This window comes from Hippopotamus amphibius, chromosome 12 (genome assembly GCF_030028045.1).
Source record: "Hippopotamus amphibius kiboko isolate mHipAmp2 chromosome 12, mHipAmp2.hap2, whole genome shotgun sequence".
NCBI classification, from domain to species: domain Eukaryota; kingdom Metazoa; phylum Chordata; class Mammalia; order Artiodactyla; family Hippopotamidae; genus Hippopotamus; species Hippopotamus amphibius.
This window is the reverse complement of record NC_080197.1, coordinates 31,834,204-31,856,751: the sequence shown is the minus strand read 5'-3', so window position 1 is coordinate 31,856,751 and position 22,548 is coordinate 31,834,204. Positions and strand designations below refer to the sequence as shown.

The 22,548-nt window shown below is 40.3% G+C and overlaps 1 protein-coding gene across 5 annotated transcripts in view; it reads left to right on the top strand.

The window, feature by feature from the left end:
• The first annotated feature begins 2,590 nt into the window (after window positions 1-2,590).
• Window positions 2,591-22,548, top strand: part of DNAAF9 (dynein axonemal assembly factor 9) — a 139,729-nt gene continuing 119,771 nt past the window's right edge. For 3 of the 5 annotated variants that reach the window (XM_057701120.1, XM_057701123.1, XM_057701118.1), the window contains exons 1-2: window positions 2,591-2,983; window positions 8,505-8,570. In XM_057701120.1, coding sequence (XP_057557103.1) covers window positions 2,901-2,983; window positions 8,505-8,570 — 149 coding nt within the window. In that variant the 5' untranslated portion in view covers window positions 2,591-2,900. The remainder of the gene's footprint in view (window positions 2,984-8,504; window positions 8,571-22,548) is intronic. The other 2 variants (XM_057701122.1, XM_057701121.1) reach the window with 1 other exon arrangement.

The window sequence follows — 22,548 nt, the reverse complement described above, 5'->3', positions numbered from 1 at the left end:
AAACCCGCACACAGTAATTAGAGAGAAGCCCACATGCCACAACTAGAAAGAAGCCCACACTCGGCAGCAAAGAGCCCGTGCACTGCAACAAAAGATCCCGCATGCCACAGCAAAGATCCTGTGTGCCCCAAAGAAGACCTGTTACAGCCAAGAAATAAAAAATAAAAAAAATTTTAGGAAGTGGGCCCATACTGGCTCTGGTTTTATGAAAAGACAACTCACAGAGTAAGAAATTTTTTGCAAATTGTATAAGGGACTTGTATTTAGAATGTACAAAGAACTATTACAACTTAATAAAAAGAAAACCCAATTTAAAAATGGGCAAAAGATCTGAACAGACATTTCTCCAAAAAGACATAAAAATGGCTAGTAAGTGCATGAAAAGGTGCTCAACATCATTAGCTACTAGGGAAATGCAAATCAAAGCCGCAATGAGATACCACTGCACAGCTATGGTATCTCAGGATCATAGCCATCCTGAGATACCACAGGATGGCTATGATCAAAAAGACAGTAAATGTTGGTAAGGAGGTGGAGATATTGGAACTCTCATAGATTGCTGGCAGGACTGTAAGTGGACACCTGCTTTGGAAAACATTTTGGAAGTTCCTCAAAAGGTGAATAGCATTACTCAGCAATTCCACTACTAAGTTATATACCTAAGAGACTTGAAAACATATGTCCACAGAAAAACCTGTACACAAATGTTCACAACAGCATTAGCTTAAAAAAAAAAAAGTGGAAACACAAATGTCCATCAACTGATAGGTGGATAAGAAAGATGTGAGATATCCATGCAACAGAATACTATTCCACCATAAAAAATGAAACCCTGTGCATACTACAACATGGATGAGCCTTGCAAACATTATGTTAAATGAAATGTCAGTAACAGAGGACCACATACTGTATGATTCCATCTGTGCGTTCAGAATAGGCAAATCCATTGAGAGAGAGAGAGAGATTAGTGGTTGCCTAGGGCTGGGATGGTTGGGAAGAAATGGAGGAATAACACTAAGAGTTGTAGGGTTTCTTTTTGGAGTGCTGAAAATGTTCTAAAATGACTGTGGTGGTGATTGCACAGCTTTGGGAATACACCCATTGCATTGTAAAAGAAAAAAAAATAGCGACCAACACAAGAACTGAAAAAAGTTGTATTTAAAAAACCTCATGGCTGCATCATTGCATCTGTCACAAGCTCAAACTCGTATCTAACGGTAAGTGGGTGTTGAGTCGTATAAGAATTCCGAACTTAAATTTACGAAAAGCAAATTGAACTCAAAGGTGAATATCTAGTCTAGCCTCCAAAGGAGAGCTGTTCTTGTAAGGAACAGTCTCCCTTAACAAAGTCGGAGGTGATCTTATATGAGTTGGCCGAAAAGCTCGTTCGAGTTTTTCTGTAATATCTTACGGAAAACCCGAGCGAACTTTTTGGCCAACCCGAAACAATGTTTTGGGAAGCTGGCGTTCAGCGATTGGCGGTATTTCAGAAGCGTGAGTATCCAGCGATTGACGGGCTTCCAGCTTTGTTAGCATGGTTACTGGAGTAACTAAGCTGAGGACCTGCTAGTTATCAGAAACCTGGTCCCTGCAGTGAGATATCTGCTGATTGGTTGTTGTCTAGAAGCTCGGGGCTGTCATTGATATATGAACCTTCAGAAGCCTAGTTACCGAGTGAAGCCGTTGTTGATTGGCTGATTTTCAAAAGCCCCGGAGTGAGGCTGTCGCTGATTGACTGGTTTGCAGAGCCCATGTACTGATGTGAAGTTATCTCTAAATAATGGTGGTTACTTGATCAGGACTTGGAACTTGAGCCAAAAAAATCTTTTCCTTTCTTGAGTATGAAAAATAAGTACTTTTAATTTCTAGTTCCTTCTTTTACTCTTCCCTCAGCTAAACTCGCTGGAGACACCACAGAGATGGTCCAGATCTTTTATTTGTAGAGGCAGGATTTTCAGCTAGTGATTTAAGCACCAATTACGGTGGCGGAAAAATAGCTCGAATATTTTTGTAATTGACTATAAAAAGATGAATACAAGGGGACATTTAAGGCATCCTGACAAAGTCAATAAATGACGCAGGACAAAATCATTAAATACGTCCGGTATATATAGGATGCCTGGAAACTGTCAATTACACAAACGACTGAGGCTCGGTGGGATTAGGTTTCTTGCACATAGCCCTGCAGTCGGAAACGGGTCGAGCCAGACTTTGAATTGTAAAGGGCAGGGATCCTCTAGGGCCCTGTGAGCCCCTAAAGTCTGCGAAAGGCTGGGCTCTCACTGCTAACCTGAGGTCGGCTAGAATTCGGCTAAATGTTTGAAGGGAGGGTGCGCAATTGACTAGCAGCGGATGAAGAAACAGCAGCAAGGAACCGGCCTGAGAGACCGGGGTACGCGAGCCGAGCACCCTGGCTGTGTTCAGGTCTCCGCGCCGAGGACCTGCTTCGGCAGCATAAGGCTTTGCTGGAGGCCGTAGCCGGCTGAGCGGGGCGGGGCTGAACGAGGCTCCGCCCCTGGGCGCGCCCGTGTGCGTGTCCGGGGGCGCCGCAGGCATTTCCACTCCACGATGCGGGGCCTAAGGACAGGGCAGGGCGGCAGCGTGGTAGCCCTCACCCTGGCGACCCAAGCTCCCAACGTCCGACCCGGCCGCCTCAAAGCTTAAGGAGGACTCGGCCCTGCGGCCGTGCGCCCGCCCCCGCCCCCAGCCCGTCCCGACGCCCCCCTCCGCATTCGTGCGCGCGTCCGGCCCCGCCCCCACCCCCGACGTGCCCCCGCGCGCCGCGCCCCCCGCCCACCCGGCACGCCCAGCCGCCCCGCCCGGCCGAAGCGGGCCTGGAGCCGCGGGGCAGGCCTGAGCGACCCTCGCAACGGCACTGTCCTCCTCCGCCGCCCGCCGCCATGGACGTCTGCCCCCCACACCGGCTGGGGCTGCAGCGCGCGCGATCCCCCGGAGGCCCTGGCTGCGGGTCGCCCTCCGTCAGGTACGCGGGGCAGAGGCCGCAGAGGGGTGGGCGGGCAGCGGGTTGCGGGATGTCGGGGTCTGGCAGCGCCTCCCGCCGAAGGGCGTGGTCCGATATGGCTTCCTTGCGGACGGTTTTTTCCTGAACGGCTCCCTGACAAACGTTCCCCGAGGAACGACTCCCGGTGCAGAGGCTCTCGCATTGGCTCCTCTGTCGACAACCCCACAACGGCTCCCCTGTGAGGACCCCCAGCTATGACATCCCCACCCCCATAGAACATTTCCCCCCGGAAAGATTTGCCCATCGAGAACCTCCACAGGGGCTTCTGTATGATTTACTCACTTGCCTTCCCCATAGAATATTTCCCCCAGAAATGGCCATCTATGGAGACATCCCCTCACAATAGCTCCGCCTGTGTAGAACCCCCAAATGGGTTTCCCTCGAAGCGGCTTACCTGTCGTGCTCCCCTGCAGTAGGTCTCCTTCAGAGCCTTCCCCCCTCCCCCCGCGCCTTCCCTAGAGAGTTCCCCCCTCCCGTCTCCTACGAACGCCCACACGGACAGCATCTTCCTTATTGCGCCTTGCCCCCACCTCCCCCTCCCATAGCCTGAGTCGCTCCCTCACTCCACGATGGAGAGCTCAGGTTGAGGAGCGATGGAGATCATTAGGGGCGCAGGAGGTAAAAACTAATTGGATGGAGAGGGAAAAGGGGCCAGAATCCCCGAAAGCTGCGGACTCCAGGCCGCAGAGCCTAGAGATGGAGCCCCCGGATGCCTCAGTATAGGGAAGGTCCCCGCCCCCTTTCGATATATGAAGATTTGTTTCTGCTGTCTGCTCTCTGTGCCTTTGGGGCTGACCTTGATAGTCTCGGTATTGTTTGTGATGGAGCTGGTTTGGGGCCGCCAGTGGAGTGTGGAGGTTGGAATGATGGAGGGGTTGTGACAGAGGCGGTTGAGAGGAAGGGAGGTAGAGAGAGAAACGGGCTTTAGTTCTGCTAAACTGTCGTTAAACCAGAAGACGGCTTTTGTTTGTTTGTTTTGTTTGCTTTTTCTGTATTCTGGCAACTTAGCAAAGCAACTATGGTGTTGTTCCCTTGAAAGAAGGTTGTCAGCTCACATGTGAGAACGGTCTTTCCTATATCCTTGTTATGGTATTTAAGGCATTGTATTTTTAAAGTTTTGCTCGCAAATCTTTCTTTTTCCTTTGTTTTGTTTTTATTTTTTTTAACTCCACTTAATTTATGGAGAACAAGAACTAAATCTTAAAATCCTGTCCCTCTTTTACTTACTGATATTCCTTCTTCCACCCCAGCTACTAATACATGCTTGTTGAATAAAGGATAGGGGAGGTGGGACTAGATACCCTTGGTTGCATTTGGGAGTCCTAATTTGCTTCTGATTTGGCAGGTGACATTAGGTGACATATTTTAGACTCCTGTTCTACTCTTCAGTGGAATTCTAGTGGGCTTTACAGTTCCAAGTGTTTGGCAGTTTATGGTAACCATCTCCAATCTGTCCTAATGTTTCTGGCAGCCAGTTTCAGTGTTAGAAAATATTTGAACTTTGAATAAAATAGAAACTGCACAGGATACTTTAGAACTTGAGGCAGCCACCCTTTAAATCCAGGGTCTGTGTAGACTTGGGGTTCATCCCATATCATCTTGAGTTTTGAAGTCTGGAGTCTGAGACTTTTAGGGGAAAAAAGAGCTTCAGAGTAAAATTCATCTCTAAAATAACTGCTTCCTTCCTTGCTTCTAGGAGCATGGCAGTATGCTTTTTTTTTTTTTTTTTTTTGTAAGTAGTGTTTCTATGTTAAAAAGATGAATGTTGGCTAACTCTACTAATCATACTCAAACTCCAAATTTTCCATCACGTGGTTTGAGTAAAACTTGTTAGTCTTCAGACATGGGGTAGTGCCAGGAACCCCAAGGCCTGGTGGTTGTATACCTTAGGTAAAAGAAAGTTGGTGAAAGTGCCCCTCCTTTCCCTGCCATTTTTAACTGAACATGCTCTTCTTACTCATTCAGTCAAGCCTTTCTCTGATTTTGACACTGAACGTTTGTAGGAAGTTTGTGCTCAGCACTTTCCTGTCACCCATATTTGGCTTCTTTGCTGCACTCTGACTCCTGAGTGATGAAAGTGTCAGGCCTAACTGCTGAAGTTACATTCCTAAAGACCAATAGATAGTACTCTGCAAGTGAGTGGTTCTCTTCTAGCAATGGAGTTCATTTTCACAGATGGGAATAGAGATCAGGAGTGAAGATATTGTTGCTTAGATCTAGAAGCTTCTTTTTAATGTTATGGTATTCATCAGTGCTGTCCATCAAATATCTTTGGTTTCAGTCTCCTGGGCGTGTGGTACAGTTGTACTTGCTTGCACCCTTGAAGTTGGATATGGCCTTGTTAGTTGCTTCTTTTTTTTTTTTTTTTTTAACTTTTTTTTTTTAATACATCTTCGTCCGGGTATAATTGCTTTACAATGTTGTGTTAATTTCCACTGTGCAACAAAGTGAATCAGCTGTATGTGTACATATATCCCCACATCCCCTGCCTCTTGAGCCTCCCTATCCCACCCTCCCTATCCCACCCCTCTAGATGGTCACAAAGCACTGAGCTGATCTCCCTGTGCTCTGCAGCAGCTTCCCACTAGCTATCTGTTTCACATTTGGTAGTGTATATATGTCAGTGCTACTCTCTCACTGTGTTCCAGCCTCCCCTTCCCCCGCTTTGTTGAGTTGCTTTTGGTCAGTGAAATGTGCACAGGAATGATGTGTATCCCTTCATGGTAAAAGCTTCTGGTGTGTAATTTCCCACTCTCTTTCCCTCTGTTTTGATGATTGTTGGTAGCTGGTCTCAGTCTGGGAACCCAGAGCAAGCTTTCAGGTGACCTATGTTTGACATGTAGAGTGAGCAAGAAGTAAGCATTGTTTCAAGCCAGTGAGATTTTGGAGTTGTTGCCAAATAACTATTTTTACTTGTACTAAGGAACCAGTGGAAATAGCTGAAATATGCTTTCCTACTTCAGATCTTTTCCTGCAGAGGAATCTGCTCCTGCTCCAGACTTGTTTAACAGTTTAAATTTCACTGCCTCTTTATGCAAATAATCCAACATACATTGTGCTGGGTGTTGTGGATTCAGACAAATAAGTCAGGCCTCTGTCCTCCAAGAGCCCCTTTGTAAGTGGAGAGAGATAAAAACAGTAAAAATCATAATACAAAGTGGTAAGAAATAAGTTCTGGGGAGGAAATAGGGCTGAAGGAACAATAATGTAAGAAGGCATAGTCAGTTTGGGGCTCAGCAGTTGGAAGAACAGAGTTGCCATTTACTGATATTGGGAACATTGGCATAAGAGCACGTTTGTGGAGAAAACAGAGTTCAATTTTGGCCTTGTTCATGTTGAGTTTCCTAATAGATTTCCAAGTGGAGATATTGAATTAGCAGTTGACTATATTAGTCTGGAGTTCGGGACAGAGATTGGAACTGGAGATACCACCCATATTACTGATGACTCTTTGTTTTTTTTCTTTTTTTTTTAAGTTGTAAGACTAGATAGAGACCGAGAGAGTAAACGTAGGTAGAGAAGAGGACCAACATCCAAGCCCTGGGATATCCCATGTAGAAAGACAGTGTAGCAATGTCTTCCAGATTCTGAAGGGAAATAGTTTCCTGTCTCTGAGATAGGGGAAGAATCAAGGATAGTCAAATAATGAATGCAAGAATCGACTATTAGATTTGGTAACGTGGAGGTCATTGGTGACCTTGACAAGAACAGTTTTGGTGCAGTGGGATCAAGAGAAAATAGGAGAGGAATTGAAGACAGTCAGTATAGATAGTCATAGTGATGTTTCAAGGATTGTTATAAGGGAGAGCAGAGTAATAGGGCTGCGACTGGTAGGGCATGAAGTGTTAGAGCTCTTTTTGTTTTTAGGTGGGCAGATAGAATGTTTGTAATTAATGGGAATGGTGGAATACAGAGAGAAAATTGGTGATTAAAGAGAGAGAAGGGACAATTGCAGGGGTGAGGTCCTTGAGTAGATGAGAAGGAATGGGGTCTAGGATATAAATGGATATGTTGGCCTTAAGCTAGATAGATACATGGACAGTTCATCTGTGGTGATTATATTGACCCAGATACTGGTGCATTGGTAGCTTGGTAGCGGGACAAAATGAAAGTTCTCATCTGATTACTTCCATATTCTCAGTTACATAAGAAGGTAGGTCTTCAGCTAAAAATGAAGAGTGGGGGAGATGTTGGAAGTTTGAGGAGAAGGAAGGTGTAAAATTCATCCAGGAGAGTGGTGAAAAATGAGTCGAATAAAGAAATATATTAGGATTGCAAGAAAGCACCAAGTGCCCGTTTGGCATTTGTTGTCATAAATTCAAGGTGAGACCCGGTTAGCATGGTTGAATGCTTTCCCTTCAGATGTGTTGAGCTGCTTGGATGTGGGCAGTGGGGGAGGGAGTGGCTGGGGTAGGATAGAAGATGTCATTGGAGGATAGGAGTAAAGGTGGTGAGAGGTAGGGGTAGTGGAAGGGTTATCTCAGTGCGTATTGAGATCATTGTGAGTTAAGGTGGGAGTAATAACAGCAAAGAGACAATGCTCCAGAAGCTTAAAATCTTGAGGGAATGTGGAGGACTGAATGATCTGCAGGTTTGTAGATGTCTGTAACAAGGAGGTATAGTAGGTGGTTATGATTTGTTGGCATGAAGAAATCATTCAAAATAAAATATGGTTTCTCAAAAACAAAGGTGTGTTTCCAGACTAAAAAGACCCTCCAAGAATCCAGCACAATTAATTTAAAAATATCCATGCCAAGGCACAGCATCATGAAATTTTTGAGCACTATGAAGACAAAAGAATATCTACAAATTACAGAGTCAAGAATCATAAGATTGTAGCAAGATTGGACACTAGAAGATAATGGAGCAAGGAGTGCCTTCTAAAAGAAAATAGATTCCCACTCAGAATTCTGTATCCAGCCAAACTCTCAGGCAGGGAAGGATAAAGACATTTCACACATGCAGTGTCTCATAATTTGACTTTCCATACACCCTTTATTAAGAAGTCACAGGATGGGGTGTGCTCTAACAAAAAATTCGGACCACCGAGTTCCTGTGCTGGAGTTCTTCTATACCACGTATAGGTGGGATTTCTTCCTTGTTAAGGGACTCATAAGGAAGGGCCTTCTTCTGGGGCCATTTTTTATTACCATTTCCCACATTGCTTGCCCTAGTGCTTAGGTCAGTGTCTGGCACATAGTCAGTACTCACTAAACATGAACTGCAGTTGTTAGCTGTTATGAAACAGCACTTGCACTAATTATTTGTTGAATGAATAGAGAATAATTACAGGTAAAACTGTGGGCTGAGGGTATTTAGAGAATGAAGAATCCCAGTTGTAAGCTGGTTGGTGGGAAGGTGGTTCACCATAGTGATGTTCTACAGAGAGCACTTAAGTGAAGCCTCACAGAGGTGGGTTGTCTCTTCAGGTGATGTTTATTGGCTGGGTACTGATACCCATGGTTCTCTTTTGGGTTTACAGATCTACAGAAGTAATAACTGTTCCTGCCTTCAGAAAACTGAAAATGCAGAGCAAGACTATGACCTTGTATGTATGAAAATGTGAAGTTTCACCTTCAGTGTACTTGGTTGGATGCTGGCCAGGAAACAGTATTTCCTAACTCTTGGACTCCTCTGTGATGTTCTGATTTTTGGAGAGGGGGGATAAATGAGATGCAGATGCCCTCAAGAGTTCCACAGCTTAAAAATTGTTTTGCCCTGAAATTAAAAAGAAAAGAAAAAGCAGATTTTGCAACTTGGGTATTTAAAACTGTTTTCTGTGATTTTCAACCCTAGTTTGAGGGAAAGTTAGCTCATTTGGCATGCTTTTTTGCTTTCAGCTTCTTATTTGAAATAATATTGGATTTATAGATGATTTGCAAATATGGTATGTGGTTTTATTATATGGCCTTTACCCTGCCTCCTCTAATGTTAGCATGGTGCATTTATCAAAACTAAGAAATTAATATTTGTACCGTACATTAGTTTACTAGGTAAATTTTTGTTACTTAGTCAATTTTTGTTTACTGGGAGTTTATTACTCCAGACTTTATTTGGATTTGCCCAGTTTTTCCACTAATGTCTTTTTTCTATTCTAAGATCCAGTCCAGGATTACACATTGCATTTATATTTGGCATGCTTTTAATAGTCAAAGAAGTGAGGGAAAGTAATTGTGGAGGCCTTCTGAATGAAGACCTGTGAAACTGACTTTACAAAGAGCAGATTGTGTGTGGAAATGCTCAGTGAAAGCTGGAGAAAAGGAAGAAAATGGAAAATAATATATTGTTACAGTGGAATGTAGTGACAGACTTTGAGATAACATTTTCTGTTTGTGGCTGGTAGCATTTTCTGAAGTTCTCAGATTTAGTTGTAGAGAGTCTTATATACCCCAATTCGTGAAATATGTATAGACATGAATTGCAACTGGGTACAAGTTTTAGCCATTTTAAATAAGGTGAGCTGTGAGGAACTATGTTTGGCAGCTGGTAAAAGATGCTTAACAATAATGACTTAACTTTGAGGTTTATTCTCTCTTCCAAAAGATGTCTATCTAGAGGAGGGCAGGCCGGTCCTGGTGTGAAGTCATCAGGAAACCAGACCTCTTCTGTGTTTGTATTTAGCAAATGGATTCTATTTTCTCCATAGCTTCATGGTCACAAAATGGCTGCAGAAACTCTAGCTACCAGATCTGTCAGGCAAGAAGGGGAAAGAAAAGGGACAGCTTTCCTAGTTGAGTCAGTTCCTTCCCTTCAGAAAGCTTTATCAGAAGCCTCCACCTGATGGCTTTTGCGTGTCTTATTGGTCAGCTCTAGAAGTTAAGGAGCTGTGCCGATTGCTGCTCCAAATAAAGTTGGAAAACTGTTGGGTTGGCCAAAAGGTTTGTCCATTTTTTCCCATAAGATGGCTCTAGTAGTGCTTAGCTGTCTTTAACTTCATTTGAAACAACTTTGTTAGATTCTATTGTGACAGCTGTCATATCAGTGTGCGTTTTTAAAAAACTTACCAAAATTGGTGAATTTTTGTGTAACCATTGTACTATTGAAGATGGAAGAATAAAGCAACATTTTCGGCATATGATGCTTTATTATATCAAGAAAGATAAAAATGCAACTGAAATACAAAAAAAGATTTGCAGTGTATGCAGAAGGTGCTGTGAATGATCGAATGTGTCAGAAGTGGCTTGCGAAGTTTCATGTTGGAGATTTCTCTGTGGACCATGCTCCGCAGCTGGGTAGACCAGTTGAAGTTGATAGTGATCAAATCGAGACATCGCGAACAGTCAGCGTTATACTACATGGGAGATAGCCGACGTACTCAAAATATCCAAATCAAGCACTGGAAATCATTTGCAGCAGCTTGATTTTGTGAATTGTTTTGATGTTTGGGTTCCACACAAGTTAAGCAAAAAAACCCTTCTTACCATATTTCCACATGTGATTCTCTACTTAAACGTAACAAAAATGTTCCATTTTTAAAACAAATTGTGATGGGTGATGAAAAGTAGATATTTTACAATAATGTGGAATGGAAGAGATCGTGGAGAAAGAGAAATGAACCACCGCCAACAGCACCAAAGGCCAGTCTTCATCCAAAGAAGGTGATGTTGTGTATATGGTGGGATTGGAAGTGAGCCTTTTATTATGAGCTCCTTCCGGAAAACCAAATGATTAATTCCAACAAGTACTGCTTCCAATTAGACCAACTGAAAGCGGCACTCGACAAAAAGCGTCCAGAATTAGTCAACAGAGAATGCATAATGTTCCATCAGGATAACACAAGACTGCATGTTTCTTTGATGACCCAGGAAAACTGTTACAGCTTGGCTGGGAAGTTCTGATTCATCTGCCATATTCACCAGACATTGCACCTTCAGATTTCCACTTATTTCTATTTTTTACAAAATTCTCTTAATGGAAAAAGTTTCAATTCCCTGGAAGACTGTAAAAGGCACCTGGAACAGTTCTTTGCTCAAAAAGATAACAAATTTTGGGAAGGTGGAATTACGAAGTTGCCTGAAAAATGGCAGAAGATAGTGGAACAGAAGGGTGAATATGCTGTTCAGTAAAGTTCTTGGTGAAAATGAAAAAATGTGTCTTTTATTTTAACTTTAAAACCGAAGGGGGCTTCCCTGGTGGCTCAGTGGTTAAGAATCCGCCTGCCAATGCAGGGGACACGGGTTCGAGCCCTGGTCTGGGAAGATCCCATGTGCCATGAAGCAACTAAGCCTGTGCAACACAACTACTGAGCCCACATGCTGCAGCTACTGAAGCCTGTGTGCCTAGAGCCCGTGCTCTGCAGCAAGAGAAGCAACCACAATAAGAAGCCTGAGCACTGCAATGAAGTGTAGTCCCCGCTCTCCGCAACTACAGAAAGCCTTCGTGCAGCAACGAAGACTCAGTGCAGCCAATAAAAAATAAATTAGAAAAACAAAAACAAAGAAACCAAAGGAACTTTTTGGCCAACCCAATATTAGTTAGAAAAAGGGGGGGGGGCAGAGAATGGATATGGATTAGGCAACTGTTTGTCTCTACCACAGAGAGGTAGCTGTGTGGAATGAAAGTTACATTGCTTAGGATTACTAATGGCCCTGATGAGCTACATGAAAATGCTGGGAGAAAATTCAGGTTGTCGAATAGTCAGAATAGTCAAATGATGGCAGCACATTTCTCATTCGTGGTGTGTGTGTATGTGTGTGTATCCCTTCAGTTTGAGTCACTCTGTGGTCACTTGTTAACCATGTATTGGTCATGACAGCAGTAATGTTGCCTTTGCTTTTTCCATTTCAAGTTGTTGCTCCAGAAAGGACATCAGTGGGAAAGGACATTGACTTGAGACATCCTGCCTTCTGGCTGTTCTTCCAAGTCTGTTTTATGGAGGGAATAAATAATTTCCACTTTACTGCAGGGCCAGCTTTCTTAAACCCTTAAGCCCTTTCCTTAGTAGTCCTACAGTAGCTCCTTGTAATCTGTACCTGAAGTCCGAATTATTGCTGATATGGTAATATGTTGTATTACTCCTGCTGTTGATCCCCCCCCCCAATATTTTATTATGAAAACTGTTCATGAGTACAAAAAAGTTGAAAGAATTGTTCAGTGGACATTTGTGTATATTCATACCTAGATTCTCTGCTTAATATATTTGCTATGTTTGCCTTATATAGTCATTTATCAATCCATCCTATATTTTAATGCTTTTCAAAGTAAGTTATAGACATTGGTGTGCTTCAACCCAAAACATTTCTGGGGATTGATTTTGTAATAAGAAGAATGCTGTCTGTTTCAAGTGACAGAAACCCAACTCAAAAGATCGAAGTAAAAAAGGGAATGAATGTATTGGCTTACTTGGCTGAAAGGAATAGTGGGGAGATAGACTTGTAGGAAGAACTGTAAGAACTAGGGCCTCAGGAACTGGAACCAAGACTCTGCTATCAAAATAGTTGCTTCTTTCCATATAGCCCCAAATCCACATTCTTCCTGCACGGTGACCCTAGAGGCCATTTCTCTTCCACCTGTAAAACAGGAAATCCCTGGAAAGGATTCCAGCTGGCCTGGCTTGCTCCTGGGTGAGTCATGATTGGATACTGTAGCGGAGAAGGGGCACAGTATATGTTACCAGGGGAAGTTAAAATGGAAAGCATGCTGAGTGAAATACATACCTTAGAAAGCTTCCCCACTGGTTCTCTGATGCTGGCTTAATGCTGATGTTTGACTAGGAGAGTACAATGGAGAACTACAAATGCAGAAATCCTAAATAAAATAATATTACAGCCAGCTCTTCATGTCCACAGGTTCTGCATCCATGGATTCAACCACCCAAATCAAAAATATATTTTTTAATTCGAGAAAGTTCCAGAAAGCAAAATTTCAATTTTGCTGTGCACAAGCAACTGTTTATGTAGTATTTACATTGTATTTACAGCTGTTCACATAGCATTTATGTTACATTAGGTATAAGTAATCTAAAGATTTTTTTTTTCTTTTTGCCTCACTGCATGGCGTGTGGGATCTTAGTCCCTGACCAGGGATCGGACCCATGCCCCCTGCATTCAAAGGCAGAGTCTTAACCACTGGAGTCCCGGGGAAGTCCCTAGAGATGATTTAAAGTGTACTGGATGATGTGTGTAGGTTATGCACATTTTATATAAAGGACTTGAGCATCTGCAGATTTTGGTATCTGAGGGGGTCCTGGAACCAATCCTCCATGGATACCAATGGACAACTGTATAGCAATGAAAATTCTAACCAGTAGATTAACAGTTGAAGAGTGATAACACATGGTTTAGAAGTTATGGGGAAACAGGTACTCTGGTATATCGTAGGTGAGTGTTTTAAGAAAACAATTTGGCAAGATCTATCAAAATTTTAAATGCAGATACCTCTTAACCTGGCAATGCTAGTCTCTACTTTGCAGAAACTTCAGTGTTTGTGCCAAAGATGGCTATATAAGGTTGTTCATTGAAGCATTGTTTGCTATTTGCAAAACTAATAAAAATCTACTCTGAATGTTCAATCACAGTGTCTAGTTAAATAAAAACAAGAATATAGTACACAGTTATAAAAATGAGGTTGTGTTCTATTTACTAGCTTGGAAAGATCTTAAGGTACAATGTTAAGTGAAAAAAGCACGTTGCAGCACAGTTACATATGTCATTATTATAATTTTATGTAAAAACAACTCTCTCCCCAAAAAACTCACCTAAACTATATATTACTGAGAGATTCATGTCAGATTGTTCACAGCAGTTTTATAGGGTGAAGTGATTCAGATTGGTATGAGGATTCACTTTGTAGAACATTCAGAACACAAAGCATATAGAACATAAGAATTATTCATGTTTTGTTTAATTTTCAAAATCAAAAAGCATAAATTATGGAGGAAAAACAGGCAAATATAAAATTTTCAAATTTTCTCCTTCAATTCCAGGGAACCAGTATAATGAAACACAAACAAATAAGAAAATATACCTGGCTATGTTTACAGTAATTGTTATAAAAGCAGTGGGCAGTGAATTAACTATTACCTATAAAATGGAAGATGGGGAGAACAGAGATGATTGTTTAGAATTCAGGTACATTGTATCTGAGGCTAACTTTATTGTCAGAAAATCACTGAGGTGTATCAGAAAAAAAAGGTTCAAAGTCAGAGTACCTGGTTGCTCAGGTTCTTGTGCTGTTAATCTTTACTCAGCTTTGTGATCTTGGGCAAACTGCTTCTGTTCAGGTCTTGTTTTCGTCTTGTCATCTATCACGTCTGGATTTTGAGCCTGAGTCCAAGGAAAGTGAGAAGTATAGTATACAAGCAGCATATTTGATATAAACTGTATTACTGGGTCTACTGAGTCTACAGATATTCTAAAGGAGGAGCTTTGTAAGGTCATGGCTGACCACAAGCCATCTACCCAGCAAGTGCCAGCTGTGCTCAGGTAGACCTGGAAGCTACCAAACCCAGCAGTGCTATTGCTGGGCTTGGTATGTATTTGAAAGTTTCTATTGAAAAAAAGGAAGAAAAGACTGGATGGATACACAGCAAACTCATAATGACAGCCTCTTGGGGTGGGGAACAGTGATGACTGTAGTTTTATATGTAATATTCCATTTTTTAAATAAAAAAGGATAATAAATTAATATTTTACGTAATTCAAAAAGGCACTAACACAGGTTAATTTTGGGTGCTGAGAATATGAGTGATTGTGATTTTCTTTATATTTACCAGGTTTTTTAAAATAGGTAAATATTTCAGTAAGTGAAAAGTTTTAACGGTTCAGTGACAAATAATAGGCTATGTTCTGGTTAAAAATTAAATTTGGGAAGCAAGAAAAATGCTCAAAGGAAAAAGAGAACTGAATTTAGTTCTGCCCATTTGACAAGAAAATGCTATGATAATATTTTACTCTGGGAAGAGGAAGGTCTTTCTACTTTTTATATGCTTCCACTTTATTTGGCCAAAATACTTGTGGGGGGAAAATCCTCTTTTTGCTCCTGTCTTCAGTATTGTCTTGGTTTCCCACAGCAGTAGTTGGGGAGCTGGTTCTTTCCTGGTCACATGACCTGTTAATGCTTTTGTCCCTGGCTGGTTCTAAGTTTGAAAACCCAGGAGCTCTTGGTAACCTTGGTAGTCAGCCAGGGTTGGGAGATGGACCAAAGGACCAATTTAATGAAATATTTCTAGGGTAGAGAATTGATTACAAGAGAATCTTATATTAAACATGAGAAGGTGGGAGAGGGACAGGCACTTTAACCTTAATCATTTTGCAGTTTAAAATCTGCTACTTCCAAAACCCTGAGTTACTCCACATGTCCCTCTTACCTCAAGCCCCAGATTTTTATTATGAAAGTGTTCAAACAATACAGAAAAGATGAAAGAATAGTACAGTGAATACTCTATACCCATCACTTAAATTCACCAGTTTTAACTTTTTGCATTATGTGCATTGTCTTTTCTGTTAAACCTTCTTCAATTTACAGGTATCATGACACTTTACTCCTAAGTACTGCCTCATGCATCTGCTAAGAAAAAGAACATTCTACTGTGTCATCACCATAATAGTATCTCAGCTAAGAAAATTAATACTAAATTTGAATATGCCCTGGATAATAGATAATAATATTATAATAATATGCAATATAATTATTACCTATCATCCAGGGCATATTTAGATTTTCTCAGATGTCTCATAGATGTTTCCCTGGGGATTTTTGGTTGGTTGTTTGTTTAAATCAAATTAAGGTTAATAAATTGCACTGTTTTATTATTCTTTAATCTCTTTTACATTAGAAGAGTTCTCCCTCTCTGTTCTTTCTGTTTTACACGACACATAAAATTTACCATCTTAACTGTTTTAAGTGTACGGTTTACTGTGGCATTAAGTACATCCACATTGTTGTGCTATATTCACCGGTATCCATCCACGGAACTCTTCATCTTGCAAAACTGAGACTCTGGTACCTATTAAACAGTAACTCCCCACTCCTTCCCCCTTGGCCCCAGGCAGCCATCATTCTACTTTCTATCTTTGTGAATTTGACTGTTGTAGGTACCTCATAAAAATGGAATCTCATGATATTTGTCCTTTTGTGACTGGCTTATTTCACTTACTATAATGTCCTTAAGATTCATCCATGTTTTAGCATGTGTCAGAATTTCTGTCCTTTTTAAGATTGAATGAAATTCCATTGTATGTATATACATACATAGTGTCCATAGACACTTGGGTTTCTTCTACCTTTTGATTATTGCAAATTATGCTGCTGTGAACATGGGTATATAAATATCTCTTTGAGTCTTGCTTTCATTTCTTTGTGGTATATACCCAGAAGTGGATTGCTGGATCATATGGTAATTCTGTATTTAATTTTTTGAGGAACGCTGTGCTATTTTCTACAGCAACTGCGATATTTTACATTCCCACCAGTGGTGCATGAAGCTTCTGATTTCTCCTCATCCTTGCTAAACTTTGTATTTTCTTCTTTTTTGATAGTGGCCATGTTAATTTGTGTGGCAGTAATATTTCATGGTTTTGATTTGCATTTCCCTGATGATTAGTGATATTGAGCATCTTTTATCTTTTCATGTGCTTGTTGGCTATTTAGGAATCTTCTCTGGAGAAATGTCTATTCATGTTCTTTGTCCATTTTGAGTTGTTTGTTGTTGACTTATAGACATTCTTTAGGTATTCTGGATATTAGCCTCTTATTAGATACATGATTTGCAAATGTTTGCTCCCATTCTGTGGGTTGTCTTTTCACTCTGTTAATCGTGTCCTTTGATAAACATAAGTTTTTAATTTTGATGAAGTCTAATTTATACATTTTTCCATTTGTCGTCTGTACTTTTGGTGTCATTGGAAAATGACAAAAAATCATTGCCATCTCCAATGTCATGAAGCTTTTCCCATGTTTTCTTCTAAAAATTTTGTAGTTTTAGGTTTACATTCAAGTCTTTATTCTGAGTTAAATTTTGTATATGCTGTAAAGTCAGAGTTCAAATTCTTTTTTTCTTTTTAATTTGCATGTGACTATACAGTTTTTCCAAAACCATTTGTTGAAAAAACTCTCCTTTCTCATTCTTGGTACCCTTGTCAAAAATCATTTGACCGTGAGCACATTATAGTGAGTGAAGTGAGCCAATCATAAAAAGAGTTTATTACTGAGCTCTCTATTCTATTCCATTATTCTGTATATCTATCTTTATGCCAGTACCTAACTGTTATGATTACTATAGCTTTGTAATAACTTTTGAAATCAGGAAATGTGTCCTCCAGCTTTATGCTTCTTTTTCAATACTTTTTTTTAAGAACTTTTGTTGAGATACAGTTAACAGACAATAAACAGCATGTATTTAGAGTGTACAATTTGGTATCCCAATCTCCCAATTCATTCCCCCCCAACTCTGCCCGCTTTCCCCACTTGGTGTCCATATGTTTGTTCTGTACATCTGTGTCTCTATTTCTGCCTTACATTTCCTCTTTCATAGTTGTTAGCATTTACCTTATGTATTGAGGTGCTCCTGTATTGGGTGCATATATATTTATAATTGTTATCTCCTCTTCTTGGATGGATCCCTTGATCTTTATGTAATGTCCTTTCTTGTCTCTTGTAACATTTTTTATTTTAGAGTCTATTTGATCTGATATGAGTATTGCTACTCCAGCTTTCTTTTGATTTCCGTTTGCATGGAATATCTTTTTCCATCCCCTCACTTTCCATCTGTATGTGTCCCTAGGTCTGTAGACAGCATATATATGGGTCTTGTTTTTGTATCCATTCAGCCAGTCTTTGTCTTTTGGTTGGTGCATTTAGTCCATTTACATTCAAGGTAGTTATCGATATGTATGTTCCTATTACCATTTTCTTAATTGTTTTGGGTTTGTTTTTGTAGGTCATTTCCTTCTCTTATGTTTCCCGCTTAGAGAAGTTCCTTTAGCATTTGTTGTAGGGCTGGTTTGGTGATGCTGAATTCTCTTAGCTGTTGCTTTTCTGTAAAGCTTTTGATTTCTCTGTCGAATCTGAATGAGATCCTTGCTGGGTAGAGTATTCTTGGTTGTAGGTTCTTCCCTTTCATCTCTTTAAATATATCATGCCACTCCCTTCTGTCTTGTGGAGTTTCTGCTGAGAAATCAGCTGTTACCCTTATGGGAGTTCCCTTGTGTATTATTTATCGCTTTTCACTTGTTGCTTTTAATAACTTTTCTCTGCCTTTAATTTTTGTCTGTTTGACTACTATATGTCTTGGCGTGTTTCTCCTTGGTTTGATCCTGCCTGGGACTCTCTGCACTTCCTGCACTTGGGTAGCTATTTCCTTTCCCATGTTAGGGAAGCTTTCAGCTATAATCTCTCCCAGTCTTTTCTCGGGTCCTTTCTCTCTCTCTTCTCCTTCTGGAACCCCTATAATGCGAATATTGGTGCATTTAACATTGTCCCAGAGATCTCTTAGGCTGTCTTCAATTCTTTTCATTCTTTTTTCTTTATTCTTCTCCGCATCAGTGATTATCACCATTCTGTCTTCCAGGTCACTTGTTTGCCCTTCTGCCTCAGTTAATCTGCTATTGGTTCCTTCTAGTGTATTTTTCATTTCTGTTATTGTGTTACATATCTCTGTTTGCTCTTTAATTCTTCTAGGTCTTTGGTAAACTTTTCAGTCTTTGCATCCAGTCTTTTTTCAGAGTCATGGATCATCTTCACCATCATTATTCTGAATTCTTTTTCTGTAAGGGTGCCTATCTCCTCTTCATTTAGTTGTTTTTCTGGGGTTTTATCCTGTCCCTTCATCTGGTACAAAGTCCTCTGCTTTTTCATTTTCTCTATCTTTCTGTGGCTGTGGTTTTCAGTTCCACAAGACCAAATACTGGTGATACTGCTTGATACTGCTATCTCTTCAATATTGTTTTGTCTATTCTGGGTTCCTTGAGATTTCATATGAATTTTAGGATAGATTTTTCTATTTCATCAAAAAAAGTTCCTGAAGTTGGGGGGGAGGAATAAATTGGAAGGTTGGGATTGATGCATACACACTACTATATATAAAATAGATAACTAATAAGGACCTACTGTATAGCACAGGGAACTCTACTCAATACTCTGTAATGTCCTATATGGGAAAAGAATCTAAAAAAGAGTGGATATTTGTATTTGTATAACGGATTGACTTTGCTGTACACCTGAAACTAACACAACATTGTAAATCAATTATTCTCCAATAAAAATTAATATATAATGTATAATAAAAAAGTTCTTGGAATTTTGATAGAGATTACATTGAGTCTGTAGATCGCTTTGTGTAGTATTGATAGCTTAACAGTACTAAGTCTTCCAGTGCATGAACATGAATGTGTTTCCATTACTGGTGTTGTCTTTAATTTATTTCAGAATTCTATGAATGGTTCAGTTTCTCTGAATCCTCACTAGCATTTTGGTATTGTCAACATTTGTTATTGATATTTTAGCTTTTCTAATAGGTATGTAGTAATATCTCATTGTGGTTTTTTTTTTAAGCTCTTTATTGGAATATAATTGCTTTACACTGTTGTGCCATCTTGTGCTTATACAACAAAGGGAATCAGCTGTGTTTATACATATATCCCCATATCCCCTCCCTCCCACAACTCCTTCCCACCCTCCCTATCCCAGCCCTCTAAGTCATCACCCGTCATTGAGTTGATCTCCCTGTGTTATGCAGCAGCTTCCCACTAGCTATCTGTTTTACATTTGGTAGTGTGTATATGTCAATGCTACTCTCTCACTTCGTCCCAGCTTCCCCTTCATTGTGGTTTTAATTTGCATTTCCCTAACAGATAATGATGTTGAACATGTTTTTATGTGCTTGTGTGCCATCTCTGTATTCACTTTGAGAAAATGTTTTTTTGTGCCTTTGGCCTGTTTTCTAATTAGATTGCTTTTTTACTGTTGAGTTTTGAGAGTTTCTTAGGTATTCTAGGTATTCTGCTTTGTCAGATAAGTGATTTGCAAATATGTGCTCCAATCTGTAGTTTGTCTTTTCATTCTCTCAGCAGGATGTTTCACAAAGCAAAAGTTTAAAATTTTGATGAATTCTAATTTATCAAATTTTTAATGGATCATACTTTTGGTATCTAGTCTTAAGAACTTCATTAAATCCTAAGTTCTGAATATTTTCTTCTCTTCTCGTCTAAAGATTTTGTAGTTCTACATTTAAATTTTTAAATCTATGATCTATTTTGAGTTAATTTTTGTGTAAGTTATAAGGTTTAGGTTGAGGTTCATGTTTTTGTCTGTGGATATCCAGTTGCTCCAACACCATTTATTTATTTATTTATTGGCTGTGTTGGGTCTTTGTTGCTGCACAGGGCTTTCTCTAGTTGCAGCAAGCAGGGGCTACTGTTCATTGTGGTGAGCGGGCCCCTCATTGTAGTGGCTTCTCTTGTTGTGGAGCATGGGCTCTAGGCACCTGGGCTTCAGTGGTTGCAGCACATAGGTTCAGTAGTTGTGGCACATAGGCTCTGTGGCTTGTGGGATCTCCCTGGATGAGGAATCAAACCCATGTCCCCTGCATTGGCAGGCGGATTCTTAACCACTGCTCCACCTAGGAAGTCCCAACACCATTTATTGAAGAGACTATTTTTCCTCTATTGAATTGCTTTCCACCCTTTGTCAAACATTAATTGGCTAGATTTTTGTGTGTCTATTTCTGGCTATTCTGTTCTGTTCCATTGATCTATATGTCTGTCTCAGCCAGAACCACAGTCTTGATTATTTTAGCTATAAGTCTTGACATCAGGTAGAGTGATTCCTCCCACTCTATTCATTTTCAGAAAAGTTTTAGCTATTCTAGAATGTTCCTTTGCCATTCCATATAAGTTTTAGAGTAATTTTGTCTATATCTACAGAAAATCTTGCTGGGATTTTGATAGGAATTTTGTTAAACTTATACATCAATTTGAGGAGAATTGACATCTATGTTATGTTGAGTCTTCCAGTCCATAAATACAGTATGTTTCTCCACTTACTTAGATCTTATTTGGTTTCCTTTATCAGTATTTTGTAGTTTTTAGCATGTGAGTCTTGCACATGTTTTATTAGATTTAATTTAAATGATACTTTGTTTTTGAATTTTGGTTTCTGTGTGTTCATTTATGCAGTTGGTTTTTATATGTTGATCTTGTGACTTTGTTGAACTCACTTATTAGTTCTAAGGGTTTTTTTTTTTTTGTAGATTCTGTGAGATTCCCTACATAGGTCATTATGTCATCTGCAAATAGGGATAGTTTTATTTCTTCCTTTTCTATCCGTATGCCTTTTATTTCCTTTTTTTGCCTTACTGCATTGGCTAAAACTTCCAGTATTATGTTGAATAGGCATAATGAGAGCAGACATCTTTTTCTTGTTCCTCATTTAGTATTTCACTATTAAGTATATCCCAGACTTTGCTTCAGAGGTTTTTTTATAGATGTTCTTTATCAGGTTGAGAGAAATCTATTTCTAGTTTTCTAAGTGATTTTATTATGAATGGGTGTTGCATTTTGTCAGATGATTTTTCTGCATCAAGTATATGGTTGTGTGATTATTTTTCTTCTTAGCCTGTTAGATGATGGATTATATTGATTGATTTACCAATAACGAACCAGCCTTTCATCTCTCTTGGTCATGGTGTATAATTCTTTTTGTATGTTGTTGAATTCTGTTTTTTCTTTTTTTAGCAACTTCTATTTTTTCTAATTAATTTATTGGCTGAATTGGGTCTTCATTGTTGCTCACAGGCTTTCTCTAGTTGTGGCAAGGGGGGGCTGCACTTCATTGCAATGCACAGACTTCTCAATGTGGTGGCTTCTCTTGTTGCAGAGCATGGTTTCTAGGCACTTGGGCTTCTGTAGTTGCAGCACACGGGCTCAGTAGTTGTGGCTCGCAGCTCTAGAGCACAGGCTGCTCAGTGGTTGTGGCACATGGGCTTAGTTACTATGTGGCGTGTGGGATCTTCCCAGCCCAGGGCTCGAACCCGTGTCCCCTGCATTGGCAGGCAGATTCTTAACCACTGCACCACCAGGGAAGTCCTGTATATTGTTGAATTCTATTTGCTAATATTTTATGGAGGATTTTTGCATCTCTATTCATGATATTGATCTGTAGGTGCTATTTTTTGGTGCTCTCTTTGTCTGGTTTTGGTATTAGGTGGAAGATTGTGAACATCTTGAGGGAAGACAGTGATAGTGACCACTAAGTCATGGATTTAGGGTGTGGGAACATCGGAAAGAATCCAGAGGGGAAAGGGAATCCAAGGAAGAGAAATGGTGGTGTTTGGCTGGAAATACTATTGCTTGGGTGAATGTAGGGCAGTGTACTGGAACAGGGGGGTGAGGGTGAAGTCTGATTGTTATGAATGGAACAGTTACTGCGGTTGGTTTATGGAGGATCTTAGATAACAATGATGTGGTAGGGCTGGGAATATGTTGACTATAGGGGAAAAAATTAATATAGGCATGTTAGGGAAAGAATAGTGGAGACAAATCTTGGACCTGAAGGCGATATGGACAGACCCTGTGGAAAGATCAGTCTCA